Consider the following 25,334-nt stretch of genomic DNA (forward strand, 5'->3'; position numbering starts at 1 on the left):
CCTCATGGGGTATGTTAAAATCATTGCCCTTAATAAATAATAAATCTAATGTTTTATTTTTAAATAATATAAATTTTGACCACAAAAAAAAGACGCTCGGCTGCTTTCTATTCTTGTAAATTAAATATTGTAAAATAATCTTTCCCAAATGATTCTTTCCGAAATCGAATTACATATGTAGATGGGCCTTGAAGTGTATTAGTGTGCCCTACTCAAGGCCATAATGATACACTTAAGTTACTTAGTTTCTTTTTATCCACTCCTTCATACAATGGATTATATTTGATATCCAGAAATTGGTTCAAGCATGCTTGCTTTCCATGCTATCGCTCTTCATGTTGACCAAGGCACGTTTGCATTATTGTTTGTCAGAAGATGTCGATCAACATGCTTTCCTTATCGTTATTTTTAACCCCTATGTCAGTCATATTCCGTCATCATTGACAATTACTGGCAATGCTCCTCAGTTCACCTCTAAGATGTTCCAATAGTTTTCACTCTTCCTCGACTGATTTGTACAACCAACTCGCCTGCCACCTTGGAATAATGGAGCACCAGAATGATCTATTCCATCATTTGCCCTCTTGTGACTAACAGACATATGGCTAACATATATAGAAACATGGTTGTTATGGAGGTTTATCAGCGTTGGACAGCTAAATTCACTAATGCGTTGAAAATATCATTTACGTCACGCGTGATATTCCTTATCTCATGCATGCCTCGAATCTCCTCGAGTAGCTTTTCGAATATGAATGAGCCTTATTGATATTCCTTCCAGACTGTTTTTAGTTAAATTATTCCTTTTCAGCAACCGGGCTTTTTGGATCATATCATCGAAGTCGCATCCCTCCTATTTTTTTCACAATGGATGGAGCTCCATATCGAACGCAGGTGTCCTCAATTCAAATGTGATTATGGCATGCCACACCACTGGTTCATGGTAATATCTTTGTCTCCATTGCCGCGTTTCGTCGTTCATTATCTTTGGTAGTCGCCCATAGAGGGCAACAGGGCGGACGACACTGCAGAAAATTTTGGCTATAAAACGTTTTTTACTGCATTGATCACCAAGAGCGCTAGATGTGGGACGCCATAATACAGCTCACCAGTTTCTGATAGTATTGATCCGAGTTATTTAAATTGTTCAGTTCTTGGGAGATCATTTCTGCTGACGGCGATAATCCTTATTTTATTAGGGCGGGTCATCAAAAATTGTGTTTTACGTAGATTTCGTTGCCGACCTTTCTGCATGAGGCGATCATTACACTTTTGGACAAAGTGCTCGGGATCACCTTCGTTATGTGACGCTAGAAACACATTATGAGGAGAGTGGGATATGTAGGGCGATGTAGGCTTTGGAAGTTCCATGTGATAGTGGCCATAATAATCATAATATTTAGAGGGGTGCATCCAGGGCGCTTTCTTGATGAACACCGACTTGACGCGGTTTTGATGTATCTGCCACCCTTGAAAATTTACTCTTAAGATTGTGGTGGAGCAGTTTGACCCAGCTCAAGACTTTCACTGGAATTAGTTGTTGCTGCAATTCATATCAGATCGTTTGTGTGACACGCCTTCCTTAGGTCCAGAAATGCAGTATCGAGGGGGCGACGATTTTCACAAAGCTTCTCCATAAATAACAGCATAGTGTGTATTGCGTGAGTAGCTCGACAGTTTTTGACAAACTCGGCCTTGTTCACTCTACAGGCTTTACTTCAAACTATGCTTGCCATAAATTTCCTGGGCAAAGGACATCCTTATATTTGCTCGTAATTTTCAAGTCTCGTAGATATTCCACTTTAAACCGAGACAAGGTCCAGGTTATAGAGTGTCTCATACAATGTTCTAACTTGAATCAAGTACCGTATATTACAAGGTCTTTTAGTATGTTTTGGATGCTAGGTAACTATTCTTTTTCCTATGCAGTCATCTAGCACTCCTTATTTATAAAATGTTACATTTTCCTGCAAAGAGCCAAGTTGAATTGAGATGACCATTTTTACGATTTATAGAACAAAACTTTTTCAAAATCGGTTTATCATCTGTCTCCCACACATATTATCTCTGAATCAGTTACTCCTATTGATACGATATTTGATAGAAAGGTGAGATCTGTAAATCCTATTGCATGCAGTGAGTAACATAGTTCCACGTTGAGTTTAGGGGGGATCTCCGTACACACTGTGTATAGCTATGTAGCAAATGAAACGAAAGGTCTCGATTAGTTCTTTTCGAAACCGATAGTAGTTTTGACATTAGTTATAGAGGGGAGGAGTACGGGGATCCGAAAAGGGTTCGGTACTTTAAGGATCTGTTCTGAGAAATTACCGAATTTATATATCTGAAAATATGGTGGTCCATATCGTCATATTCATTATAAGTATATTTTCTAGGAATTAGCTGGGAACCCCTTTTAAGTTTATCTTAGTTTATAAGCACAATACTACCAAGTTTGGTGGAAATTGCACTATTATTACAGAGTTATATCTAATTTGTCACTTTTGTGCAAATTTGATGCATTCTAAAGCGTTGAATGTCAGTATCATACTAAAATGAACGGTTTGACAAATTAAATGCACAAATATTAAACATTGCGAGTCAAAAATGTTTATATAACCAATACACAAAACCTTTCATACTTGAAGCGTTTAGCTTCCAATTGCCCGACTTGTTAAAATTACTCAACTACACCTAATACTATAAAAAAAATCTTTGTTATATATTTATTATAACGTAGATTATGTCTTAAGCCTAACCTTGAGTAATTAGAAATTACATTGAAAGAAACAGGGAAGAAAACATTCCGATTTTCTTGCACTTAACACTTATGGTTGTACATTCATAATTGTTGTAATTTGTAAAAAAATATTACCTATTCAATGTTGTCGTAAATTTTTATGGGTTCTTGGAAGAAAGTTTATTTTGTTATTCTAAATCTGAATTGAATTATGATTTGCTCTATTCCGTTGCTAAATGCGAGAATAAAAATATTTAAAAGGAGTGTACAATTATATAAAAGCAACTTACGATAAAATCTTATCCGAAATAATTGCCATACGTATATACATATGTATATGTTCCTATATATATCTGGAAAACACGACTTGCTTAAGACGAAAACTATAGGTGTCTAAAATATTCACCCCATGACAATAAACAGTGAATAACATAAATTTCTACCAATCAGATAGATATATGTTTTAAAAACTCATGACATTTTCCTTTTCCTTTTCAAACTCTACTGTATTTTTTTTTTTCTTTTTTGATTATATGATTATCTGTAAACACCATTTTATAAAATGGCTTAACCCTGACTAATCCAAAATCAAATGACAAATTCTATGGACTTAGGCGATGACTACATATTTGCAAGTAAGTTAAGAGCGTCCTATTCTCAGATTATTTTATGTCCCGAGTTTTTTATAATCATGATTATCATTTATTTGACATAGTTATGAGTTGGTTTTGGGGCAAGAAAATGTTTGTAGTAAAATATTCGTCGGCTTTCTTAACATAGTTATTGTTTCACCAATGTTCAAAGTTGATAGATTATTGTGTTAATAATATTACACTTGCCAATACTTTTTTCACAAGATAATATAAAGCTCATCGCAAGTATTGCCTTGATCACATGAAGGGTAATTTAGCAAGAAATCTGATATCCAGTATTGAGACGGACCACATTCGACGCACTAATTTCCAAAGCCTGCTCACATTCGGTCGACACTGGTAATATGTAAAGAACAAATTGTGATGCACACTGCAGACGTTTTAAATAACCAGGAAATGTGAAAACAATTGCTAGTCACTGCTCTAATGCCAATATACAATATTAATTAGCATCAATTATAAAGCAGTGTCCATAAACTTACATTTATTGTATATAACTAAGTAGAATAAACAATTTGTACACAATCAAAATGCTAAAGGTTTCTATGGAACACGTGTATAATCGAAAAAAATTCACCACAATTCACAAATTATTTTACCAAATCCCCATTTTTGATTTTCATTATTTGATGAAATATCAAACATTCTTTACAACTCTTATGGCACCACCCGTCCTACCACACTCTCTTCTTTGACTTTGCTTTGAGTTAAAGTATTATTTCCATTACACATTCACTCCAAACCCCTCTAAGATTTTACATAGGTAATTTCAATAAAATCGCATGATCTGCCAGCAAAAAAGTTTCTTCCAATTCATATTTGGTTTGGTTTCCTTTTTCATTTGTAGCAGCAATCTTGCATGTTTTAGGTATATTTTTAAGAATATTTTTCGAGTAGTTCGCTAAACACAGTTATTGCAAGAAATGCCAGTTAAATAGATGCAAAGCAAATATATTTGTGCGCAAAGTGACTAGAAGCAAGCAATGCCGAATTCCCTTTGCTATGAACACACGCTTGAGTAGGAAAGCAAGATTAGTTTTTCAGTAGGAGTTATAATGAGAATTGATTTTTTAAACAATTACGTTTAAGATAATGAAATTTCAAATAAAATTATACCTTTATACCTTATTTAAATTATAGTTTAATTGGAACGATCGAAACCTGTATCGTTCTTTTATGGAGTGTATATTTATAACTGACCTTTTATGTAGAAGTGACAAAAAGGGTGATAAATTTTACATATAAATTTTACTTTTATAACATTGCTTCAAAGGACTACATTTAAAATATTATTACATTTTTTACTTTACCACAATCATATTTCATCCACTTGAATTAGCTTTATTAAGGCATCAGGAAAAATTGTAATTACTATTTAATTTAAAACAATGGTAAGTGATCATTTGAATAATTCCAATGACAATCAACTTTCACGAAACCCTAATCATTTGTGCTTGAAAATACTTATATTGAATGGGCAAAATTGCCTATTATGGTAATAATTCCTGTCTTTGAGCATTGACTTGTATACACTTGCATATGAAAGACGACGTGTTTGCAGCCTCTATGATATGAGTGAAAAATTATCAACGGTTCATGGTACATGCCCTCATAATTCAACATCATGTTTGTCGTGAAAATCTCTGTCGCTTAGGAGGTTCAAAATTTCAACTCTGTTCAACGTTCATTGATTTTCTAATTCTCCTCACTCAGCTTGCGAGTTTCTCCGTTATCTTTTTTTCAGCTTTGGCTTTAACTTCTTTGTTATCGCGAGGATTGATATCAATGGCTCTAGTGGTCCCAATGGTCTTCCAAACTTCTTTTCTAATAAATATTGTATAAACATTACATTTCTATTCCCTTTTCTATTTTTTAAAACAATCTTAGTTAGGTGGAAAGATGCTTATATCATATACACAAAACGGGTGAGATTACTCTTATCTATCTCCAAAAATCTTTAAAGATATATAAATTCCTACTTTATTTTTATTCGGTTCATCTTTTTGTGAAGGAACAACAAATCGAAGCGGTTGGCTGTCGCAAATTTGTAAGAATTTACCAACTTTAAAGTAAAGTTTCTGAATGAAAGAAAAAATCACAATTTACGGTTATTTCTTCAAAGTGCTCGATTCCTTTGATCACCACTTATTAGTCAATAAACTGCGATCGGGCCTCCCATCTATTGTTCTCATTTGATTGAAGTCCTACCTAAATAATAGTGTATGTTCTGTCTCTTCCAGTGGTAATGGTTCAACTCTCTTTCTCTCTTTTCTGGAATACCTGGTGTCCATCTTTGTTCCTTTCCTGTTTTTACTTTTCAAAAATGACCCTCGATCCTTATTTAATTACCTCTGCAGTCAATACGCAGGCGATCTAAAATTATTTTTTGTTATCGATTCACATCACAAAGATGCTCTAATCGCACTTCTTAGAAAGGTGTCGCTTCTAAAATGTCTGGCGTCGTCCTATGTTCCTCCTACCAGTTCATGGGCATCCATTTCTCGATCAACCTTAATATTATAATTCCTTTGCCCACTATGCTTTTGAGCACATTTCTGTTATATAGTTCCCTTATCGTATTTGCAATTGTCAGATACTGAATCGGTTGAAAGGAAGTTCACTCACTCTACTTTTTTTAAAGGATCTTCCCCACTCTAGTTATCTCGATCTTAGTATAAATCTGGTTTCTCTATAACAGTAAAGAACGTTTCTTTTGTGATGGATACGCCCTCTTCAGACTTTGCAACGTTGCTATGGCTGGTTTTGTATAACTGAATTAAATAAATAAATATTATAAGTCGAAGCATGTACTGACGATTAGCCTTCTGCCCCTTGGTGTGATGAAAACTACTGACTGTTTTGTGAAGTGTTCAATGACTAGCAGCACACACTTTTTACCTCTGATTTTGGGTCGAAACGGTCCTCTTGCAGCAAAGTAAACTGGTTCAAGGAATTTTAGAAACGTTCTCCAGATAGTTTTTCTTGTCAGTTAAATCATATTAAAATACTATGTGGCAGTATTTACGTTTTCAACTTCTTTATCTCTTCAAAATTCCAATTATTCTATAACTAGTATTATTTAAAAATCTTAGCTTGAAAATTAAAATTAATTTAGTGTAAAAGAAACGAAAACAGAAAGGAAAGTTTAAATTTTGTTGCCACAAAGTATATCCACTTTTACGAAATGGTTTTTCTTTAAACTGAAAAATGAGAACATTTAGTGGAAAATCATTTTATTGAAGTTCTCCTCTGCATACTAAGAATTGCAAAGGTTTTTGCAGTGAACCAATACTTTGCTTCAGGACTTGAATGAGAACAAAGAGAATAAACGGGTGGTGAGAGTGTACTTCCTTGATAACAGGGACACGAAGTGTCTTTGATATACTTTTTACAATTTAACCGAGCTCATTGGCACTAGGTTTTGCCACAGAATATACAATATGAGTTTCTGTGGTGCAGTGCCCAATGCCTTCGCTAGGTCTGGAAATGCAATTTAGAAAAGGTGATGCTTTTCACGATGTTTCTACAGCAGTTCCACAGTTCTTGCCAAATACGGCTTGTTTCACGGTTATTTGAATGATGTCGCGAATACGATTGTAAAAAATGAGTTCAAAAATCTTCATGGAATGGGCGTAACCGGGTCGGAATGTAATTGACTATTTTACCTCTCTTTTTCTATATTGGAATGATCAAGGTTTCCTGCCAATCGTATAATATTCTACCTTCCTCAATAATCCGATTGTGTTAGGTCCCAGTTGTCCGTTTGCCAGAGTTCAGCTATGATATTTTCAGGTCCTGTTGCTTTACTGGATTTCATTCGTTTCGACATCAGTAATGCTGACGTGTGGAATTCCAATATTTAGGGAACAAACCGGACTAGTTCGGACTAATATGAAAACCCACAAAATGTTCAGGATAACATAAATATCTTTGAATGGTCATACCTTTGCATCCCGATGTACTCCTATTATGCTCTTTAGTGTTCTGGTATCTTCGATTTGCCTTAGATTTCCATCGAACTTATATTTTAATCTTGTGGGCTGTTGGCAGTTGATATCCAATTTAGCGGAATTAACGGATGATTTACTCTGATAATTTCAAGATGTCTATAATTATTTAGTCATATGCATCGCAAAGGCGCTTTTTATTTTTCCAATTACAATCAAATTTGAATTCGGCATTCGTACTTCTGACCTGATTATTTTCTATTGTTTTCAGTAGATTTCGCTCAATAAACCCCGCTAAATTAGTCCTCGGCATTCCAGCCAGCCCTAGCTTAATTTTCTGGTCCTTTTGTTCTCTTCTTCAGCTACTTTTCCTCAAATTAAGGGCTAAGTCTATGATTTTCTACTTCAGGTTAAGTACAGTTTTTATCTTTGACTTTATCACAACAACCCGTCTGAACTTCTTACTAATTAATTCTGTTATTCGATGTTGAATACGTGTAGAGTCTCCATATCGAATAGTAAGGTCGTCTTCCCCGGCGCTGAATAATCCGTTCTGAATTGAAGTGCTTGCCTCTAGAGGTACTCAGCGATTGTGGTTATGACAGAAAATTCCTTCTTTGACGAATAAGCTGAAACATCCTATTTCACTTCCTGCTGAAGAGAGAGAATTTGTCTATTATCTCAGACGATGGAGATTGAGCTAGTTTCATTAATACTCTTTACTTTCTCACGCTGAATTTGAAATTCTAATTTATAAAAATATTCTCTTTGTTGTATGTTAAAAATGTTAACTTTTAGGAAGTTTTGGATTGGCTTCAGTTGTTTAGAAGTTCACAATTGTTTTGAGGCCTGAACACTTGTGTGTGTGTGTATGTGTATGGTGGGGGAGAAGCTACGGCTTCTCAGCACTCAGGCCGTGTTGGCCCATTGTACTCGCCACCCTCGTCTAACGGAATATTCCGGATTCGTTAACGTATCGCAGGATTTCCGTTAGTGGATGTGATGCTACCCATCGCAATTGGAGAACATCGGCACCAAAGATTCCGGTGAAATGCTCCGTGGATTCCGCTTCCTCATAACAGGAGGGACACGCATCATCTTGAGTAATTCCTATTCTGAACATATGCCCAGCTAGTGAATTGTGGTCTGTCAGAATGCCCACAATACACCTGCCAGTCCTCCTGCTTTTCGACAGGATAAACTTTGCGGTACGTATGTTGGGTTCTGGTGGGAGAAGTTTGGTGTGTTCGAGCAGCACTTAGGCTCTGCCACCTGTCATTATGGGAGCTTGTTCCCAGTTTTTGAAAACAGACTTAGCCAATGCTACTGATACTCCAATTGCTGGCTACGGTCCCGGCATAGGGGAGATTGACCCCTCTTTCGCTAAAGCATCCGAGAGTAGTTCCACCGCATTGAATCTAGAGATAGAGTTCAAATGGTTTCTGCATTCCTGAACGATTTTCGAGGTGATCAAAGGACTACTCCATGCTCTCAATGCAGCTTGGCTGTCACTGCAGATTGAACACTTGAACACTTAATCCATTAACAATTACTTTCTCTATTTCAGTCTGTACTTAGAACAAAAGTCCTTCTTGGAATTAACTTACGATCAATGTTTACTTCATTCATAGGTACGTTCCCATTAAATTCATGTATTTTCGATTATCAATTCATATGAGTTGACTATTCAAACTTTGAACCGAAAAGTTAGTACTTTTAATCTTTGCCTTATTCTTCAGAACCCCGTCTCCCAGTTTTCATGGAAAATCCGTTTTTTATTATCGGTGCATTCACACCTGCAAGCTCTGAAGGATAAATTCATGAGAGAGTTTACTCATTCAACATTCCGAATTAGTAAGGAGCCCATTACTGCTAATGACGGTTGCTTTTGTTATTATAAATAAGGTTTACATTACTGCTTTCAACCTTATTCTTGACTTATGTGAAGACTTTGACGTTGGCCTCAACCCAAAGACCTCTTCCTTTCCGATTACTGTTTTTGACCTTCAGTATTTTGCTGAATCTTCTTCTTCTTTTATGGTACTACCGTTGGATGCTGGTCTTTGGCCTCCGGGCGTCTTCATCGTCATTCTTCTCGGTGGAGCGATTGCATTCTACAGTTGGAGTACAGTAAGTGCCTGGAAATTATCCTGACAGTTCTACATGGATTTTCATAGATTCCTTAAAGTTTGTTACCACCATATATGTACTTAGGTATATACATACGTCCCTCAGTTTTCTTCAAGTCTTTAGAAGTCTCTCATGGAATTATTGTCTGTCTCATAATGGGCCTAGGCCAGGTTTAGAACGGCTATGTCGCCTAGCAGACATTTCGTTTTCCGTACCTTTACCTGAATTAGACTCAATATGAAGCTCATTTCGTCGAATTTGTAAATAATAGTTTTGAGAAAATAATGGGTTATGAAAAATTTATTTTCTTTAATATTCGTGACAAGCACAACATAAATGATTTTGGTTTCAAAGTCGTGATCAGTAACCAGTTAATTGCCGTTTTTAAGTATGAATGATCAAAATTGAGATACGTGGTTTTGACACCGGGCGGCAAGTTACACTAAAGTGAAAATGCTAGAGTTAGTGAAAACTTCATCCTTCCAATAGGTTAATCCAATGCGGCTTCGGACTCTATGGTGTCATAATGAAATAAATTTCAAAAGCATACGAGTGTTATCGATAATTTACATACTTCAATGAGTTACCAAATCCATTGCCACTTTACTTCTTTTCCATTTTCAGTACTAAATATTTTATGAATTTTTTCTACATTATTTTGTTTCGCAAACAAATTGGTTTTCAGATGAACACATTTTCTATTCCCACATTCATATGTACACTCTTGAAACAAGTTTGAAGATCTTTGGTCATGAACAATGTTATAAAAGCAATTAGAAAATTGGTACTAAATTATCATACTAACCGAAAAATCAGACTAATAATAAAATTTTATCCGCATAATTGGTCACTACCTATTACTTTTAATATAATTTTGAAGTCTGTTTTATTTTCTTCAAAATAATTTAGAAACTATTCCTTGAAAATATCATAATTTCTTCTGAATAGTTTCCATTCTATTTTTTTCTCCCCCCAAAAAAATCAATAATTTCAAATTGAATTAGAAAGCAAACCAACCTAAAACATAATGAAATATGATGCAATGAACGGCGTTGAGGTTTTGATTTTGATCAATGTTTTCCAGATGATCATCACCCCGCACCCACATTCACTCCACCAGAACTACCCAAAAGGGTGCATGTGCGCGGAATAACATCGGGTAAAAGCAAAAAAGAAAATTTAATAAAAAATCCAATCACAAAATTTATTACTAAAATCTTTGAATCTTTACCAGATAGTAATAATAAGAAAAGGGAACGAAAAATAATATTAACAAAAAGAAAAAAAATTAGCAAATTATGTACACAATTAAATAAGATTTCATTAGTTCTACAGTGATTACATATAGTTTTATTTTTTTTTGATTTTTTTCTTCAAGAGGTAGAATTTTGTTTGTTACATTATATTAACAAAGAAAGTCCAGATCATTTCCTTTGGAATTCATTTGTGTTTATTGTCGACTTAAAATTGACATTTTGTTTGAACTCCACCTACATAGAGTTATGTACATCATTACCTCAGATAGATAGGTACCTCTACATTACGTAATTCTCAACTCACTCTTAGCTACATTCAAACTCATACATACAACAAATACATGCACAACACAATTACCAAATCTAAAAAAAAATTGTGATGACCACGAAAAATTGAAACGATAAAGTCTCCACAAAACGATGAATAATTAAAAATTACCAAATCGCTTTCATTATGCTCCTTTTGAACTTTGTCTATACATTTTGGCTTCTTATCCTCTCTTGATTTTTTTATATTTTTATATGTCCTGTATACTCGTTTTGTGATTTGGGTCACTTTTGCTTTTATTTTTATTGACATAACTGGAAATTTAAAAATAATTCGACAATATTTGATGGCTTACACGACAAGCGATATTTTTTCTTGTTCATTCAGATCAACTACAAAACCCACTTGCGACTTGAAAGTGGATGTGTTCAACTCCCCAATTGGTATCAATTGGCACTCAGCTTTTATTTACCATTTGTTTCTCCTAAATTTGGTATTTTTGATTTTGTCCCCAAGGAGGACTCAGAAACATAAACAAATCCCAATTAAAAATTCGTCAAAATTGTCAAGTATTTAGTGGTTCTACTTAAATACTTAAACGCATGTAATATTTTAAATGTTAATATTGTATAAAGTTATTGTATCTTTTCTTTGCATAAAAACCACTGTTACTACTATAAACTATACAAAGAGAAAAATTGAAAGATAACTTCAGACTCTAAAGATTAGATACTTCTACGATTCCGTTGATTTATTGTAAATCTATTTAGTTGTGTTCATTATTTAATTTGCTACTTTGTTGAGTTCATATATTATAAATTAGATATATATTAACGTCATAATTGTTATACAGTATCTATTTATCATAATCATTATTTTGATGTTGTCATTTGTGCTTGTTGCTATCTCTATACATACTACTCGTATAGTGTATGACTAAAGTAACACATTATCAAGCTACAATCGTTCATTTTGATCAATGAGAAATTGACTATCGAAAAGAATATCTGAAAAGTATAAATACTGTACAGTAAATGAAGATAAAATTAATACTGAGCCCAATAACACTATTGCCTTACCTTTCGGTGCCGATTTTTAATCTAATTTGTATTTACAGGCGAAATCACGAGAGATAGAGAGGATATTAATTGTAAGTATTATTAGTATTGGGTTTCTTTAGTTGTTGTAACAGTGTTCGTTGCTTGCTTAATTTTCTAATAAAAGTATTTGATTGAAAGATGCATGGTTTTGGGAAAAGTGAGGAAATGAAAAATTTCCTGCTGATAATGAAATTTTGGTGGTGGTGCAAGGAATAACTAATTAAGTATACTTTCACACAAATTGAACTGATGAGCTGCAGCGCCCCTACGATGCGTGGAAACTATTAACCTTTGAACTGTTAAGTGGAACGGTTATTGCAATTTGGAGGCGCTGTAGCTAATCATAAATCAACTTAAGTCAATTGGAGTGAAATTTCACTTACCTAATTATTCCAGGTGAACAGCGATTCATTCTAGGCCCATGTGCGAAATTTTTTAGCTAGGACATATTCCTTTCAGTCGCGACTATAATATAATTACTGCCTAATTCTTTTTGAGGTTTTGTGTAAAATAAAACCTTATTAAAATCGGTTTGCTGTGTGTCTGTCTGTCTATCTGTCACACACATTTTTCTCGGAGACGGTTATAGCGATTGACACCAAATTTGGTGAAAAGCGGGGAACTGTGAACGCTCACACAGCGAGCTACATCGTATTACGAATTTATGGGGGGGTCCGTACGTACATCGTATATAGTCGTACGAGGTATCAAATGAAAGGTCTCGATGGGCAATTTCTGAAACCTTTCTTAATTTCGACATTTCACCCTGTTCACCCTGTTTGTTGGTAAAATTAAACAATTTTTATTGCTATTGGCTACTTCTCAGTCTCTATGCATCCTGCTTTCGTTCATTTACGCAAGCTTGGTTCGAAAAATATTAGTTTTGGGGGAATATAATATAATTTGAATTTTCAAACAAACATGTACTAAATGTGGAACTAACATTGTTAATGTTTTTCCATCTAATCTAAGTTAGCTGAATAGACCACAAGAAAATAGGGCGATTTTTATTTCTGGCGTTCTAAATTTACATTATGGTTTTATATTCTTTTCAATCCTAGATTAACCTCAGTTAGTTAGGGAAAATCTCTTTTATCTTTAGTAGATAATGGTCAGTATGCCAAATTCACATTCCCCCGATTCACAGCATTATCCACAGTTCCAGGCCTGACAAAAGCCGCATATAGTAGAATGCACTTCAATATTCCTACGATGAACGCAACTTGCATAACTTGATTATATCAATGGTTTTACTTCTATGTAGTTTCACGGTCGTCGAATGTTTAACTACTGCAACTAGCCTCTCCGCGTACGTAGCCACAATGTCGCCTCTCTGAGAAATACATAACTCTCGATTAACCGAGCGAGCAGACTTAATGAAAAGAGTTACTATTGTAACGTCAAGCATAACCACTGCACAGCACCTGCTCCAGAGCCTTGTTTTGTTTTGGAGTTATCGGTGTACAAGATTTCAGTGTACCTATTATTATTCTTGCCTATCGCAATTTTTTCCTGCTCCTCAGGCATACTTTATGTCTCCCACGAAACAGTTGTATGAAGATCCGAGAATCTTGTGTTTTCTAGACATAGAAACTTTAAACCGAAATACAGGACAGAACCGCGGCTGTCGCGTATATGGCGTAATCGCACTAATCAGGCTGTATTTCGGCTATAGCGTGTCGAAGGTTGGCTTCTAAGTGTTCAATTGTTTCTGGTCTATCAGCGTAGGTCTGCATCTTTACATAACCCCAGAGAAAATAATCAAAAGGAATCAAATCTCAAGAACGGGGTCACCAGTTAACAGGTCCGTTCAACAAATGTTTCATTCAATAAATTCTATTGCGCAAAGTGTGCCATGTGACGCTGCTCTGCTGAAACCACATGTCAGCAACATTGATGCCTTCTAACCGGTATATGGATGTTTGTTGACGTAGCCATTTAACCTAGAGTGTGCTCATTCATAAAATGTACGGCATAAATGATGATCGTGAGGCGTCAGTTCGTGTACAAGTTGAATGTTCGGAGGTCGTACACTAGATCTCCACGCAAAACTTTCCATAAAGTGGATGATACGAAAATTAACACATTTGGTTCATTATCAACACTATGCTGTTCACCACTAATTGCTGTTATACGTACGTCTTATAGGATGTGTGTATATTTGTATTATAGTTGAAAGTAACGGTTATGCGAAAACGGTGCATAGTTTCTCAAACTGATTGCTCTGAACGGTTCTGACCTCCAGGGCACATGTAACCATAGAATACGATGAGTTTTTTTTTTTAAATAAATTTGAACAATTTGCAAACGCTGTTCCAGACTGAGTCTGTTCATCATAGCCCGTCAAGCCAGAAAAACGTCAAAACAGCACCCTATATTAACTGGATTCAGTTCTTTTAGAGTTACTCCGGATACCATGTTCGTGGTGTCGGTAATGTGTGTGTATTGGAGGTGAAGGAGAAGCATAGCCTCTGAAGATTTTTGTCAGTCGTGTCCAGAGGAATCCTTATTTTTAAAATATGTCCAGCTGGTTAATTACGGCCACTCATAATGCCCACAGTAATGCTGCTAGTTTTTCTATTTTTCGACAATAAATTTTGCAGTCTGTTTATTTGGCTCTGACAGAAAATGTTTAATGTGTCTAACAGCATTAAAGCTGTATCGCCTGTCATTATAAGAAATTTGTTCGCAGTTTATGGAGAGCAACATTAGCCAATGACACTGACACTCCAATTGCCTGCTCCACTCCCGACATAGGCGAAATATAAATCTTTTTTTGCTAAAGCATCCGAGATTTCATTTGCCTGTACATGAGAGTGATCAGGCACACAGAGTAGTTCCACTGTATTAGCTGTTGAAATAGTGTTTTAAAGGTTTCCACGTTACTGAACGATTTTCAGGTGATTAAAGGACTGCTCAATACACTCAGTGAAACCTGTCTTTCAATCACTTGTTTATTACCCAGGTTGCTGTCATGGAATCGCATACATCTTAACCTGAAAGTTGCATATTGTCCCGTTTTTATCCGAAAAATTGACTCCTGCTGCAGAATCCTGTTTTGTTTTGCGACATCGGTGTTGTAGAGCTCAGTACATTCTGAAATGCATTCTTTTGATTAATCCTAGTTTTCTCTAAGTTTGAGGATAACTTTAAATATTCTACCAATGTGAGGGGCGGGGATCTGAAAATCAAAAGGATTTTAAAAACCGCATTCATTTCTCCAAATAACTCTTCCAATGTCTTGCACTTCACACATGTATTGTTTCCCCATGGATCTAGACGAATTAGTCTATTAACTGCTCTCATTTCAATATTCTTAGTATACATATATATCCAAGGGCTGCAAATTAAGAGCTCTACCGGATGTCAGGCTCATTGAACTGGTAATATCCACTACTAGTAATTTCCCCTTGATTTTTGTATTTGTAAAGTTTTGTCATGCATTATTTCACTTGATATAGTCATATTGGGTATCAAGTAAAAGATCTCGTATAATATTTTCCAGAGCAGTTCTTTGTTTTGATATAAAAGGCGGGGGGTGGAACGCGATAGCGGGCCCATTCTTGAAGTAACCCAATCGAAAAGTCTAAAAAGACGTCAAAAATCACTAAGTTGTGTCTTGGCTGCGAAATACCTTGCCCACCGATATCTGTTTAAATAAATAATATAATATCAATATAATTTTAGGTAACTAACTGCAAACTTTGCTTTAATTTATCTTAGAATCATTTTGCACTAGTAAAGGCTATGACATAAAGCATAATTGTACTAAATTTGGTGGTAATCGCACTATTGCTAGCAAAGTTATAATATGTCAAAATCGCCACACCTGGTTAAGTCTAAGTACTTCGAATTTTAGTATCACACTAAAGTGAATATTCCAACATGATATAAGCATATACGTGTGCATTACGACCTCAAACCTAGTTAGAGCAAATTCGTACTAAAATTTTTTTATAGAAGATATCCATAAAACTTTTCATATCTGAAGCGTCTAGCTTCTAGTTTTCCGACACGTTTTTCTTTTGATGAACCTACTCGTAAATGAGGTGAAAAATTTAGAATGCAAGCAATGACCCTACTTCACGAGGATCAAAATATGTGTTTTCGAAGAAAAACGGCGAAGTTACTTTCAACAAAGTATAACTAATGCAGCAGAAATACTTAGATACACTTGGTGAAGGGATTAAGGACTTTAAGGATTTCATAAGCATTGTTGTACAACGAGCATGCAAGAATAAAGTTTTGTAATTTTTTTTTCTTTCATTGGCCCAAGATACTCCTGGGTTAAGCCTACTGTCCTCTCTGCTCCATAATTGACAACGGGAAACGTAAAAACTCCTTGACAGTAGCAAAACTTTTACATGGGGTCCCGCCGTTTGCGGAATACTTAAGGACTAGCAAGATCATTATCTGGCACAGTAAGAGCTTTAACACTATGGTAAGAAGTTCCGAGGGAAAGAGTTTTTATAAGATGAAATAGGCTCTGTTAACATAGTAGCCAACAACCGTGCGCGGATTTCATCGTCATAACTGTTATCGGTTGTGATTTTCAGCCTAAGATGGGAGAAATTATCAACTTTCTCAAAGTTGTAGTTTCCTATCTTTATTATTCTCGTTTGGTCTCGTTTTGGTTCTTTGGTTTTTGGTGCTGACATTGCCATCATGTACTTCGATTTGCCTTCATTAATGTGCAGTCCAAGATCTCGCACTATCTACGCGATCTGGATAAATTATTCATCTCGGGTTGTTCTTCCCATAAGAATCAGAATAGGCCAGTGATTGGGTGGAATTGAAGACGGTCAGGTTAAAGAGGATGCATAATATTGCATCCCTTTGTCTTAGACCATTGTTAATGTTGAATAGTCTGGAGAGTGATCCTGCTGCTTTTATCTGGCCTCGTAAATTGGTCAGTGTCAGCCTAATCAGTCTTATCACTTTCGTCGGGATACCGCATTGTTTCATGGCCGTGTTCAGTTGTACCTTGGCTATGTTATCATAGGCGACCTTAAAGTTGATGAAAAGATGGACATCTTTCAACAGATTTTCCATCGTTTGCCGCAGAGAAAAAATCTGATCCGTTGCTGATTTGCCTGGAGTGAAATCTCTTTGATATCGGCTGATGACGTTCTAGCTGTATGGGGCTATCCGATCTTGATAGATAGCGGAGAACACCTTATAGATAGTACTCAGAAGGATTGCACCTCTATAATTGTTGCACTGCGTGATATCCCACTCTTTATCTATGGAACAGATAATGCCTAGTTGCCAGTCGTCAGGCATTGATTCGCTGTCCCATATGTTGAGCATCAGTTGATCAATCACTTGTTGCAGTTGGTCGCCTCCATATTTGACTAATTCCATCGACTCCAGGTGATTTATGGTTTGTAAGCCGATGGAATGCACGGACTGTTTCTTCCATATTTTATATTGGGAGCAGGTGTTTGGTTTGTGGTTATTCAGTAGTTCAAAGTACTCAACTTTTCGTCCATTTATGCCCATTCTGTCCCAAATCAGATTTCCCTTTTTGTCTCGGCAGGATGGTCACGGCGGTGTATAAGGCTTCATCCTGCTGACTTGCTGGTAAAACTTCCGCGCCTGGTGAAGTTGCTCCCTGTACTTCTCGAGTTTGAGTGTTAGTAAGTGTTTTTCGAGCCCGGAGCACTATGCCAACAAGATAGTGATCCAAGTCTATATTGGCCCCCATATATTCTGACATCCATAACGGCTGAGAGATGGCGGCGTTCAATCAACACATAATCAATTTGGTTGAAAGTGGTCCCGTCTGGAGAGGCCCATGCATGTTTGTGGACTACTTTCCGCGCAAGCCAGGTACTAGCAACAACCATTTCATTCGATACTGCTGACTGAATAATCCGTAGTCCCTCATCATTTGTGTTTTTATATAAGCTATGCTAGCTGACGTATCGCCTGAATACTGGCTCCGTCCTTATTTGACTATTAAAATCTCCAAGTATGATTCTGATATCCTTTTCCAATTCTGCAGCCTCCTTTGTAGGGGCGTGAAGCTAACGCAGAGTATATGGCTTTTCACTTATATTTTCAAAGCCGATAACAAAAGGTTTCCTTTTTTGGCTAATTAGGAAAGCCACTCCGAGAACGTGGTTGGCCGCTATAATATATTGAAGGTACCACCCTCTAAGGAGTAAAATACTGTAGATTTTCTTCAAACTTCCCAAAAACTACCTCTGTCAATAACTGCAAAGCAAGAAGATTATAAACAGGAGATAAAACTGCCTGGGTAAGCGTTGAATTTTCACGGGAGAAAAACTATGGCGTCTGGTAGGCGGACCTTTTCAGTTAAGTTCGCAGGTGCTTTCTGCACATCTTTACGTGGTAGTAATCAATGTGTTAATGAACGTGGTTGCATTTGTGATCGAATTTTTCCAGATAGGTGTGAAATCAATCGTGGAAGGGGGCGATCCGAATGATAATACAATTTCACTACTCCGATTTTCACCTGGTTGTTTGTAACTTGCTGCCTGTTTACCGAAACCGAACTCTTGACTTTTCGTCCTCCTTTGCTCTGCTGCTTCTTGCTGCAAAGTCATGTAAAATTAATACAAATCATGATGTTTATGATAGGCCTTGGGAGCAATACAGTTGTTGTACCTATTGAAGTATCTCTGAAAAGTCATACTGCCAAAGTTATAGGATGCCGCAGATTCTAAAACTTCGAGAAAAAGTATACTTTATTCCTCCAGACTTGAAAATCCATAGGTTAATTCCACCCACTGCAAGGAAGAAAGTGGGCGTGGTACATCATTTTGAACATTGCATTTTATAAAAACGGAAAAAAAAATAAACTTTAGCTTCAGCGTTTAATAACAGCTTGAGAAATACTGACAACCAAACGAAGCACCGAATTTATCAAATTTGGCTGTATCAGAATTGTAACCAATGAATTTTGATAAATTCAAGAAACTACTCAATTTTGCAAACTTTCTCATCGCTATTTTCCACGTATTGTATGCATCATGGATGCATAATATTTTCTGCTTCACATCCATAAAATTTCTTGAAAAAATCACATCTTAATTTAACTTTTACTTTTTGAATTATTTTGCAGTAATTAATCGAAATCGACGAGCTCCGTCTTCGACAACGAATGGTGTAACGACTAGTTCATCTCTACACGTAAATTCGACGACGAAACAAGTTAACAAAGTGAAACCTGTTAATCGACAAAGTGCCGATAATATTGTTTCACCTTCTAGCTATAATAGGTAATTTGATTTAGTTTAATTGGGATTAATAAGATCATTTTTGATATTCGTTTTCAATCACACCTTACACGTTATTTATATGAGAAAAAAAGAAAATTGATTTTAAGATCCTTGTTGTTATGAAACTCACAATGATTTTACCGATACAATTTACCTCTAGATGATACATAAAAGAATGAACCATAGATAAAGTAATAATATTACATATGAAAATGAGGGGAACAGCATATATTAATATTGCCATGAGGCTGAGTTTAAATCGAAATGTATTTTTGCTTTTATAGTGAACTCACTTTGAGTTAAATATAGAACATAAAAGAAATGTAAATTTTCCATGAATTAAGCAGAATTGGATGTAGAAAATCTCAAAGTGAAATCATACTGCATTTTCTGTTTTGGTATTACATAATTTTTTTTTGTCTGTTTGTTTGTGATGATATTAATATTTAATGTACACTTTCATATCATAGTGGCATTTTTGGTAAATTAATCATAACCGGAACGTACATAGCACACCGAAGTGAAATTTCTTGACACGGTGGAAATTTAATGTGGTCTTTTTGCTGTTGAATGGTGTTCCAGCAGAAAGAACTGAAAATTGAATTATTATTTATTAGATTGCCTGCTCGCGTATATTTTAGGTCGCCGATCAATATTGTTATTCAGTTGAATCATAAATTTAAAAGACCGAGTTTGTATCACATCCAGATTTGGATTCCCTTAGTAGATACTATACAATCTTTCCTTCCGTTTAAATGCCACTGTGAACTGAAGTTCATCATTTCGTTTATTAATTTTAATTGTTAAGTTTGGGCTTTTGCGAATACATGATAAAAAACACCAGAACACAGACCACCAACTCATAACACTAGTACGTAATAAAGCTATAAAATCAGAAAATTTATCTATGAAATTCCCGAAAAGATGTAATTTTAAATTTCGACAAGTAGTTAAATTGCCGAGTTTTATTTAAATAATAACGATTTAATTAAAACTATGCTAGTTAATATGAAAACAAACAAAAAATATTTGTTTTGGCTAATTAAAATTTTTCAGGCCTGCAGAACCCGAAGCAAATCCGTACGCGGGCTATCAACTTGCTTACGAAGTGAAAAAGCTCATGTATGCGTCTTTACCAAGTTTTGACCTTAACTTGTTTTTCTTTACATTCGTTGTGCCTTTAATACATATTAACTAAGTTACTCTAAAAAATACTTTCACTTTTACATGCGTAGTATAAACTGTTATTAGATTTAATTGTTTTTTCTTTCGAACCTTTTTTTTTACTAAGTTTTAAAATTGTTCTGTAGTTTCGGCGACATGTAGTGTTATGTAGTTCCGTTTTAGGATTTCGAACCTTTTTATGCTAGAAGCGTTAGCTCGTTTGGCATTTGTATCTGAATTCTTTTCGATGTAGCTAGAACAGGTTTCTGGCGGTTGATGAGAAAAATTTAGATGCATGTTTTTGTTATTGCAATAAAATGTATTTTATTTTCCATGGAGTGACAATTATGATAGCTGGTGGACCCTTTTACTTTCATGTTAACAGCTTGTTAGCACGCAATTATGAATTTATTAGTGCAATTAATGTGTTTATTCTCGTTGAAAAGTGTCTTTTTTGGGCAAGTTTTCTTTTGAATGTAAGTATTTTGCATGAGTTCGTCACCAATTAACAACAGAAAATTGAGTCATGGTCGTTAGGTGATGTAACGATATCTGGGAATTTTCAAGGTGTACAAAATATCTGGCTTTATTCAGGAGTAAAATAATTTTAAAACATTCGATAATAGATTGCTCTTTGCACCGTTTTATTATATGAATTTACCCCGATACCATTTGATATAACCGCCCCAAAACACGCAGCAAATCATTTTGCCCCGTTATCAGGAGGTCGCTGCCAAATTGCGGAAGATAACTTTTGTATAATCAGCTTCCTACTCATACAAAATCAATATAAAAGATTTGTTTATCTGAACCTTCAGCATCGTATCTTTCATCAGAAAGGAAGCTTTCGATACTTCCTAATTACCCTTAAAGTAAATATTAATAGTAAATTGTCAATAGCTTTACATCATGAAGACGTGAACAAGATTCAAACGAAGAGTATATTTGATAGGCTATTTTCGATTCTAATTTAAAATTTCACTTTGATAGTTCTTTAAAAAAAAGTTTTTTTTTCGGAAACCTAAGTAAAACAACTATTTTACAACAATTTATGAAATAATGATGAAACTCCATTTCTAATGCATTTATGCGGGCGTTAGAATAGCAGATATGTAGTTGCACATTTTAAGCTGCATTTCATTCATAGGAATTCATACCACAAAGATTTATCACAGAAGGGTGTGATATACTCTTAATTTTCTACGCTAGTTAAATTGTCTTTTCGAACAACAATAGGAAAATTGATTGATATTGATTGATATGATTCGGGCTATATATATTTATAGCCTTGTCAATCAGTACCGGGTTATAGCGAATAATAACTAACTCTAGCCAGCAATTTTTTTAAAAAGTTTCAGTTCAGTGTAGAGTCGTCTATTTACCGGACTGGTCAAAGGAGCAACTCAAGCAAAACACCCAATAGTCAAGTAAAACTTAGTATCTGAAAATGCCGACGCAATGTAATGAGGCCTTGACTACATTTCACGTCGGTTTCACAGAATATCCTAAGATTCTCCCAGACACTTTGCCAAAGATCCCAAAACTAAGGATTAGGTCGGCAACTAATAACATCATTTCTGTCGTTGACAGAATTTTGGCTAATCGTTTGTCAAGCGAGATTACTGCCACTGCATGATCTACGTTACGTTAGCCATGGTTTTTCGTCTTCACAATCAATATCTTAGAGTGAATAACACAGGAGAAATTTGCAATTATCTGTGTTTCGACTCAAAAAACCGTCGAAAAGTTGAGAAAGGAAATTGGTCGTGTTACACAATCGCATCTTGGAAATCCACCAGCAAGAGTGCATAGATGTGTTGTGAATATCGTTTAAAACTACCATGTCTGTCAATAATTGAAATCTTCGACAGAGTCTTCAGCAAAAGACAGACAGCACCTTGTTCTTGCAAAATAAAAGATTATTTGACAAAAATCTCAACAGCTCAAGTCGGGAAAAAAAATCGAACTGGATTAAACTGAAGAGTTGTGAAGAAGTATGTGAAGCCAATGCAGCCGTTGCAATTTAGAAACAGTGTAGCTAGCACACCTTATGCCTTCATTCACAAAATCCCTGCCTAATATAACTAAAGCTGACATTGGAAAGTAATTGACTCATCATCCATGAGGAAGCTATGTAAAAATGTGAACAGGGGACCACCCAGCACATAACATCTGAATGGACGAATTTATCGTATCAGTATCATGTACACCAGCCGTCATAACTCTGTCTGCAAGATTAATCATCAAAACCTTCCGTTGAAGTGTAATCCAATGGCAAACTACCCTCCTTATTATAAGTATACTCCGCTAAGAATTCTGGAAAATAATGTACTCAAACCACTGTGGAATCACACTATTACCACCGACTACAGTGTTATCACAATAATCCCTGTCTGGTTTACTCCTACGTCCTACTAGAACGAGCGTGCTTAATAATCGATATAGTCGTACCGTTGGAAGAGTCCTGTGCGATAATATTCTGGCCTAGATGGCACGAAGCAGACAACAATTGATGAAAGCTTGAAGGATTTGAGGGCAGTGATAGTCACTTTCTATGTACCACTCCTATATAATATCACAGAGAGTATGTCGGCGCGGAACAGTTTCAACTTGATGTTAGTGTTAAGGTAGTTGCTTTTCTCAATTTTTTGTTAGTACTGTTAATTTGTTGTGCAACATCAAGAAGAAGAAACAATACTTCCTAGGTATACAAATAGATCAACATATTGATGCTAATTCGAACAGTGCGTGGACCAGCCCGACTGGGATATTTAGTTTTATTGGTATTTATCTTTAGCCCAATCCTGCTTACCTTCTTTTCGAAATCTAGGGCCATCTGGCCAAAGCCCATGAGTTGGTGAGAGAGCAGGTAGGCTTCCGCGTTATTTTATCTAACACTACCAAATGGCCAAACGCATATTTTAAGCCATCATATTTTCACACCTCATTGGACACTTTTAGTGCTCACCTGTTGATTAGATACCTCGTCCTGGTATCGTAAGATATCTCTTGAATAATTTATTTTTCCCTGAACTGAAAACAGGTTTTGACATTACTTCTATGATGTCTCTAATTTTCATCTGAAATTTAAAAAAAGTCTAGACTTTGTCCCTTTTGTCCCTTCGTTCACGTCTGCTCCTTCGTTCATGTCTTCGCCGAGAATTATTCCAATATGAAACAATTAGTATTTTATATATATATAGTATGTTAAAATCCGAGTTTTTGGGTTTACATATAATAATAATTTATAGCAGTAAAATTCACTCACCATTACGGTTCATGAAATTGCATGCATACTAGTTAGGTGTTGTGGCTGAGGTTACTCCATATGCACATTTAAAAGGTTGTTTGTAGTTGCAGTTTTGTTCACAGTTTGTTGTTTCTCAAAGAATAAGGTTGTTTACCGACACTACTTCAATAAATCGAAAAATTCAGTGAACCGCAGATGGCCACATCGGCTTTCTTTTCGAACATAATTAAGGTTCGAAGTATGTTCAAACTGGATTGACTATGTGAATAAAAACAAACCTATTCTAGTCGAAGTTTTAGCACAATAGATATGTAGTTTTATTCTAAAGTCACATCTGTTGGATCTCTTTAAGTTCTCATTGAACCCTGCATAAAAATAATCCAATTTTTTCCCAAAACTTAGGCCTACCAGTCGAGGGAGTGGCTCGGGAACACAAAATACGAACGGTGTCACGTTACCTGCTGGCATAGCGGATGATCAATCGAAAGATTTCGATTTTGAAAAAACCGAAATGAAATACGATTCGACCGGAATGTTCCATTGGAGTCCGGCAAGAAATTTAGAAGACTGCATATTGGTGAGTATACTCTACTTCGTAGACCCAATAACATTTTTAACTTTAATATGATAAAATCATGAATGCTCTCTAAGGTGGAAACATATTCCAGCTTCCATTTATAAAATGAACAAGTGACTAGGCTTCAGCAGGGCAAAATCTTGTGTGCAGTGGATAAAAGAGCATTTATTATTATAAAAAATGAAATAATTTATTTAATTTATTTTCCATTCGCACATAGCTAAGAATATAAAATATTCCGTCATATTTTGCCAAACTCCAAGGTACATATACGTAGATATCAACGCCATAAATACTGTGTTCATCCTAAATAAACAAACATTGGCACCGCGGTGCATACATATATATTTATGTGCGCTATCGATCACGCATTTCCACTTTACTCCGTGCACAAGCGCATATATATATATATATATGTTATGTACGTAAATTAAAAACCGCTGGTAATAAGGTACATACATGTCTGTTATATTATTTACTACCCGCTAGCTTTATTAGCACATACATATATATACACATGTCTACCTCCAGTAGTTGACATGCTATGCAAATAAGTAAAAAAAGCAAAAAAAAGAGAAATTGAAATGTCCCCATATACTCCGCTGTTCATATATAATAATTTCACTTTATATAATGATGACGTCATACATGTCTTATAGTGCTATAAATTTATCTGAAATGCAAAACTTTGACCTTCTATAATTTTGTTAATAATAGTCAAATTGCTTTCAAACTTTCCAGAATTATGTCCTATAATATATTATCGCCTATGCTGATGTAATTTCGTACTTCTGGGATAAATTTAAAGTGGGTTTTCCGGAATACTTCAAAAACATGATAATAATCTATTATTCACTTTATTTGTCCAGATATCGGAATGGGATGAAGTTTGAGGCCTAGATTTCATTTAGTTGCATCATTGTGATTTTTTCAAATCTTTCGGTTGGGTATGCTCTGAGAACGATTTTGAGATTTTGAGCCCTATTTTTCACCCAATATCAG

The 25,334-nt window shown here is 35.5% G+C and overlaps 1 protein-coding gene across 50 annotated transcripts in view; it reads left to right on the plus strand.

Annotated features, from left to right (window-relative positions):
• The window catches only part of LOC119652349 (calcium-activated potassium channel slowpoke), a 260,042-nt gene that overhangs the window by 224,862 nt on the left and 9,846 nt on the right, over positions 1-25,334 (plus strand). For 26 of the 50 annotated variants that reach the window (XM_038056381.1, XM_038056389.1, XM_038056392.1 and 23 more), the window contains 5 exons: positions 10,555-10,629; positions 12,112-12,144; positions 19,185-19,341; positions 20,398-20,463; positions 24,158-24,332. In XM_038056381.1, the coding sequence (XP_037912309.1) occupies positions 10,555-10,629; positions 12,112-12,144; positions 19,185-19,341; positions 20,398-20,463; positions 24,158-24,332 (506 nt within the window). Of the gene's footprint in view, positions 1-3,354; positions 3,376-10,554; positions 10,630-12,111; positions 12,145-19,184; positions 19,342-20,397; positions 20,464-24,157; positions 24,333-25,334 lie in introns of all 50 variants that reach the window. The other 24 variants (XM_038056427.1, XM_038056424.1, XM_038056420.1 and 21 more) reach the window with 6 other exon arrangements.

This window comes from Hermetia illucens, chromosome 3 (genome assembly GCF_905115235.1).
Source record: "Hermetia illucens chromosome 3, iHerIll2.2.curated.20191125, whole genome shotgun sequence".
In the NCBI taxonomy this organism is placed as follows: domain Eukaryota; kingdom Metazoa; phylum Arthropoda; class Insecta; order Diptera; family Stratiomyidae; genus Hermetia; species Hermetia illucens.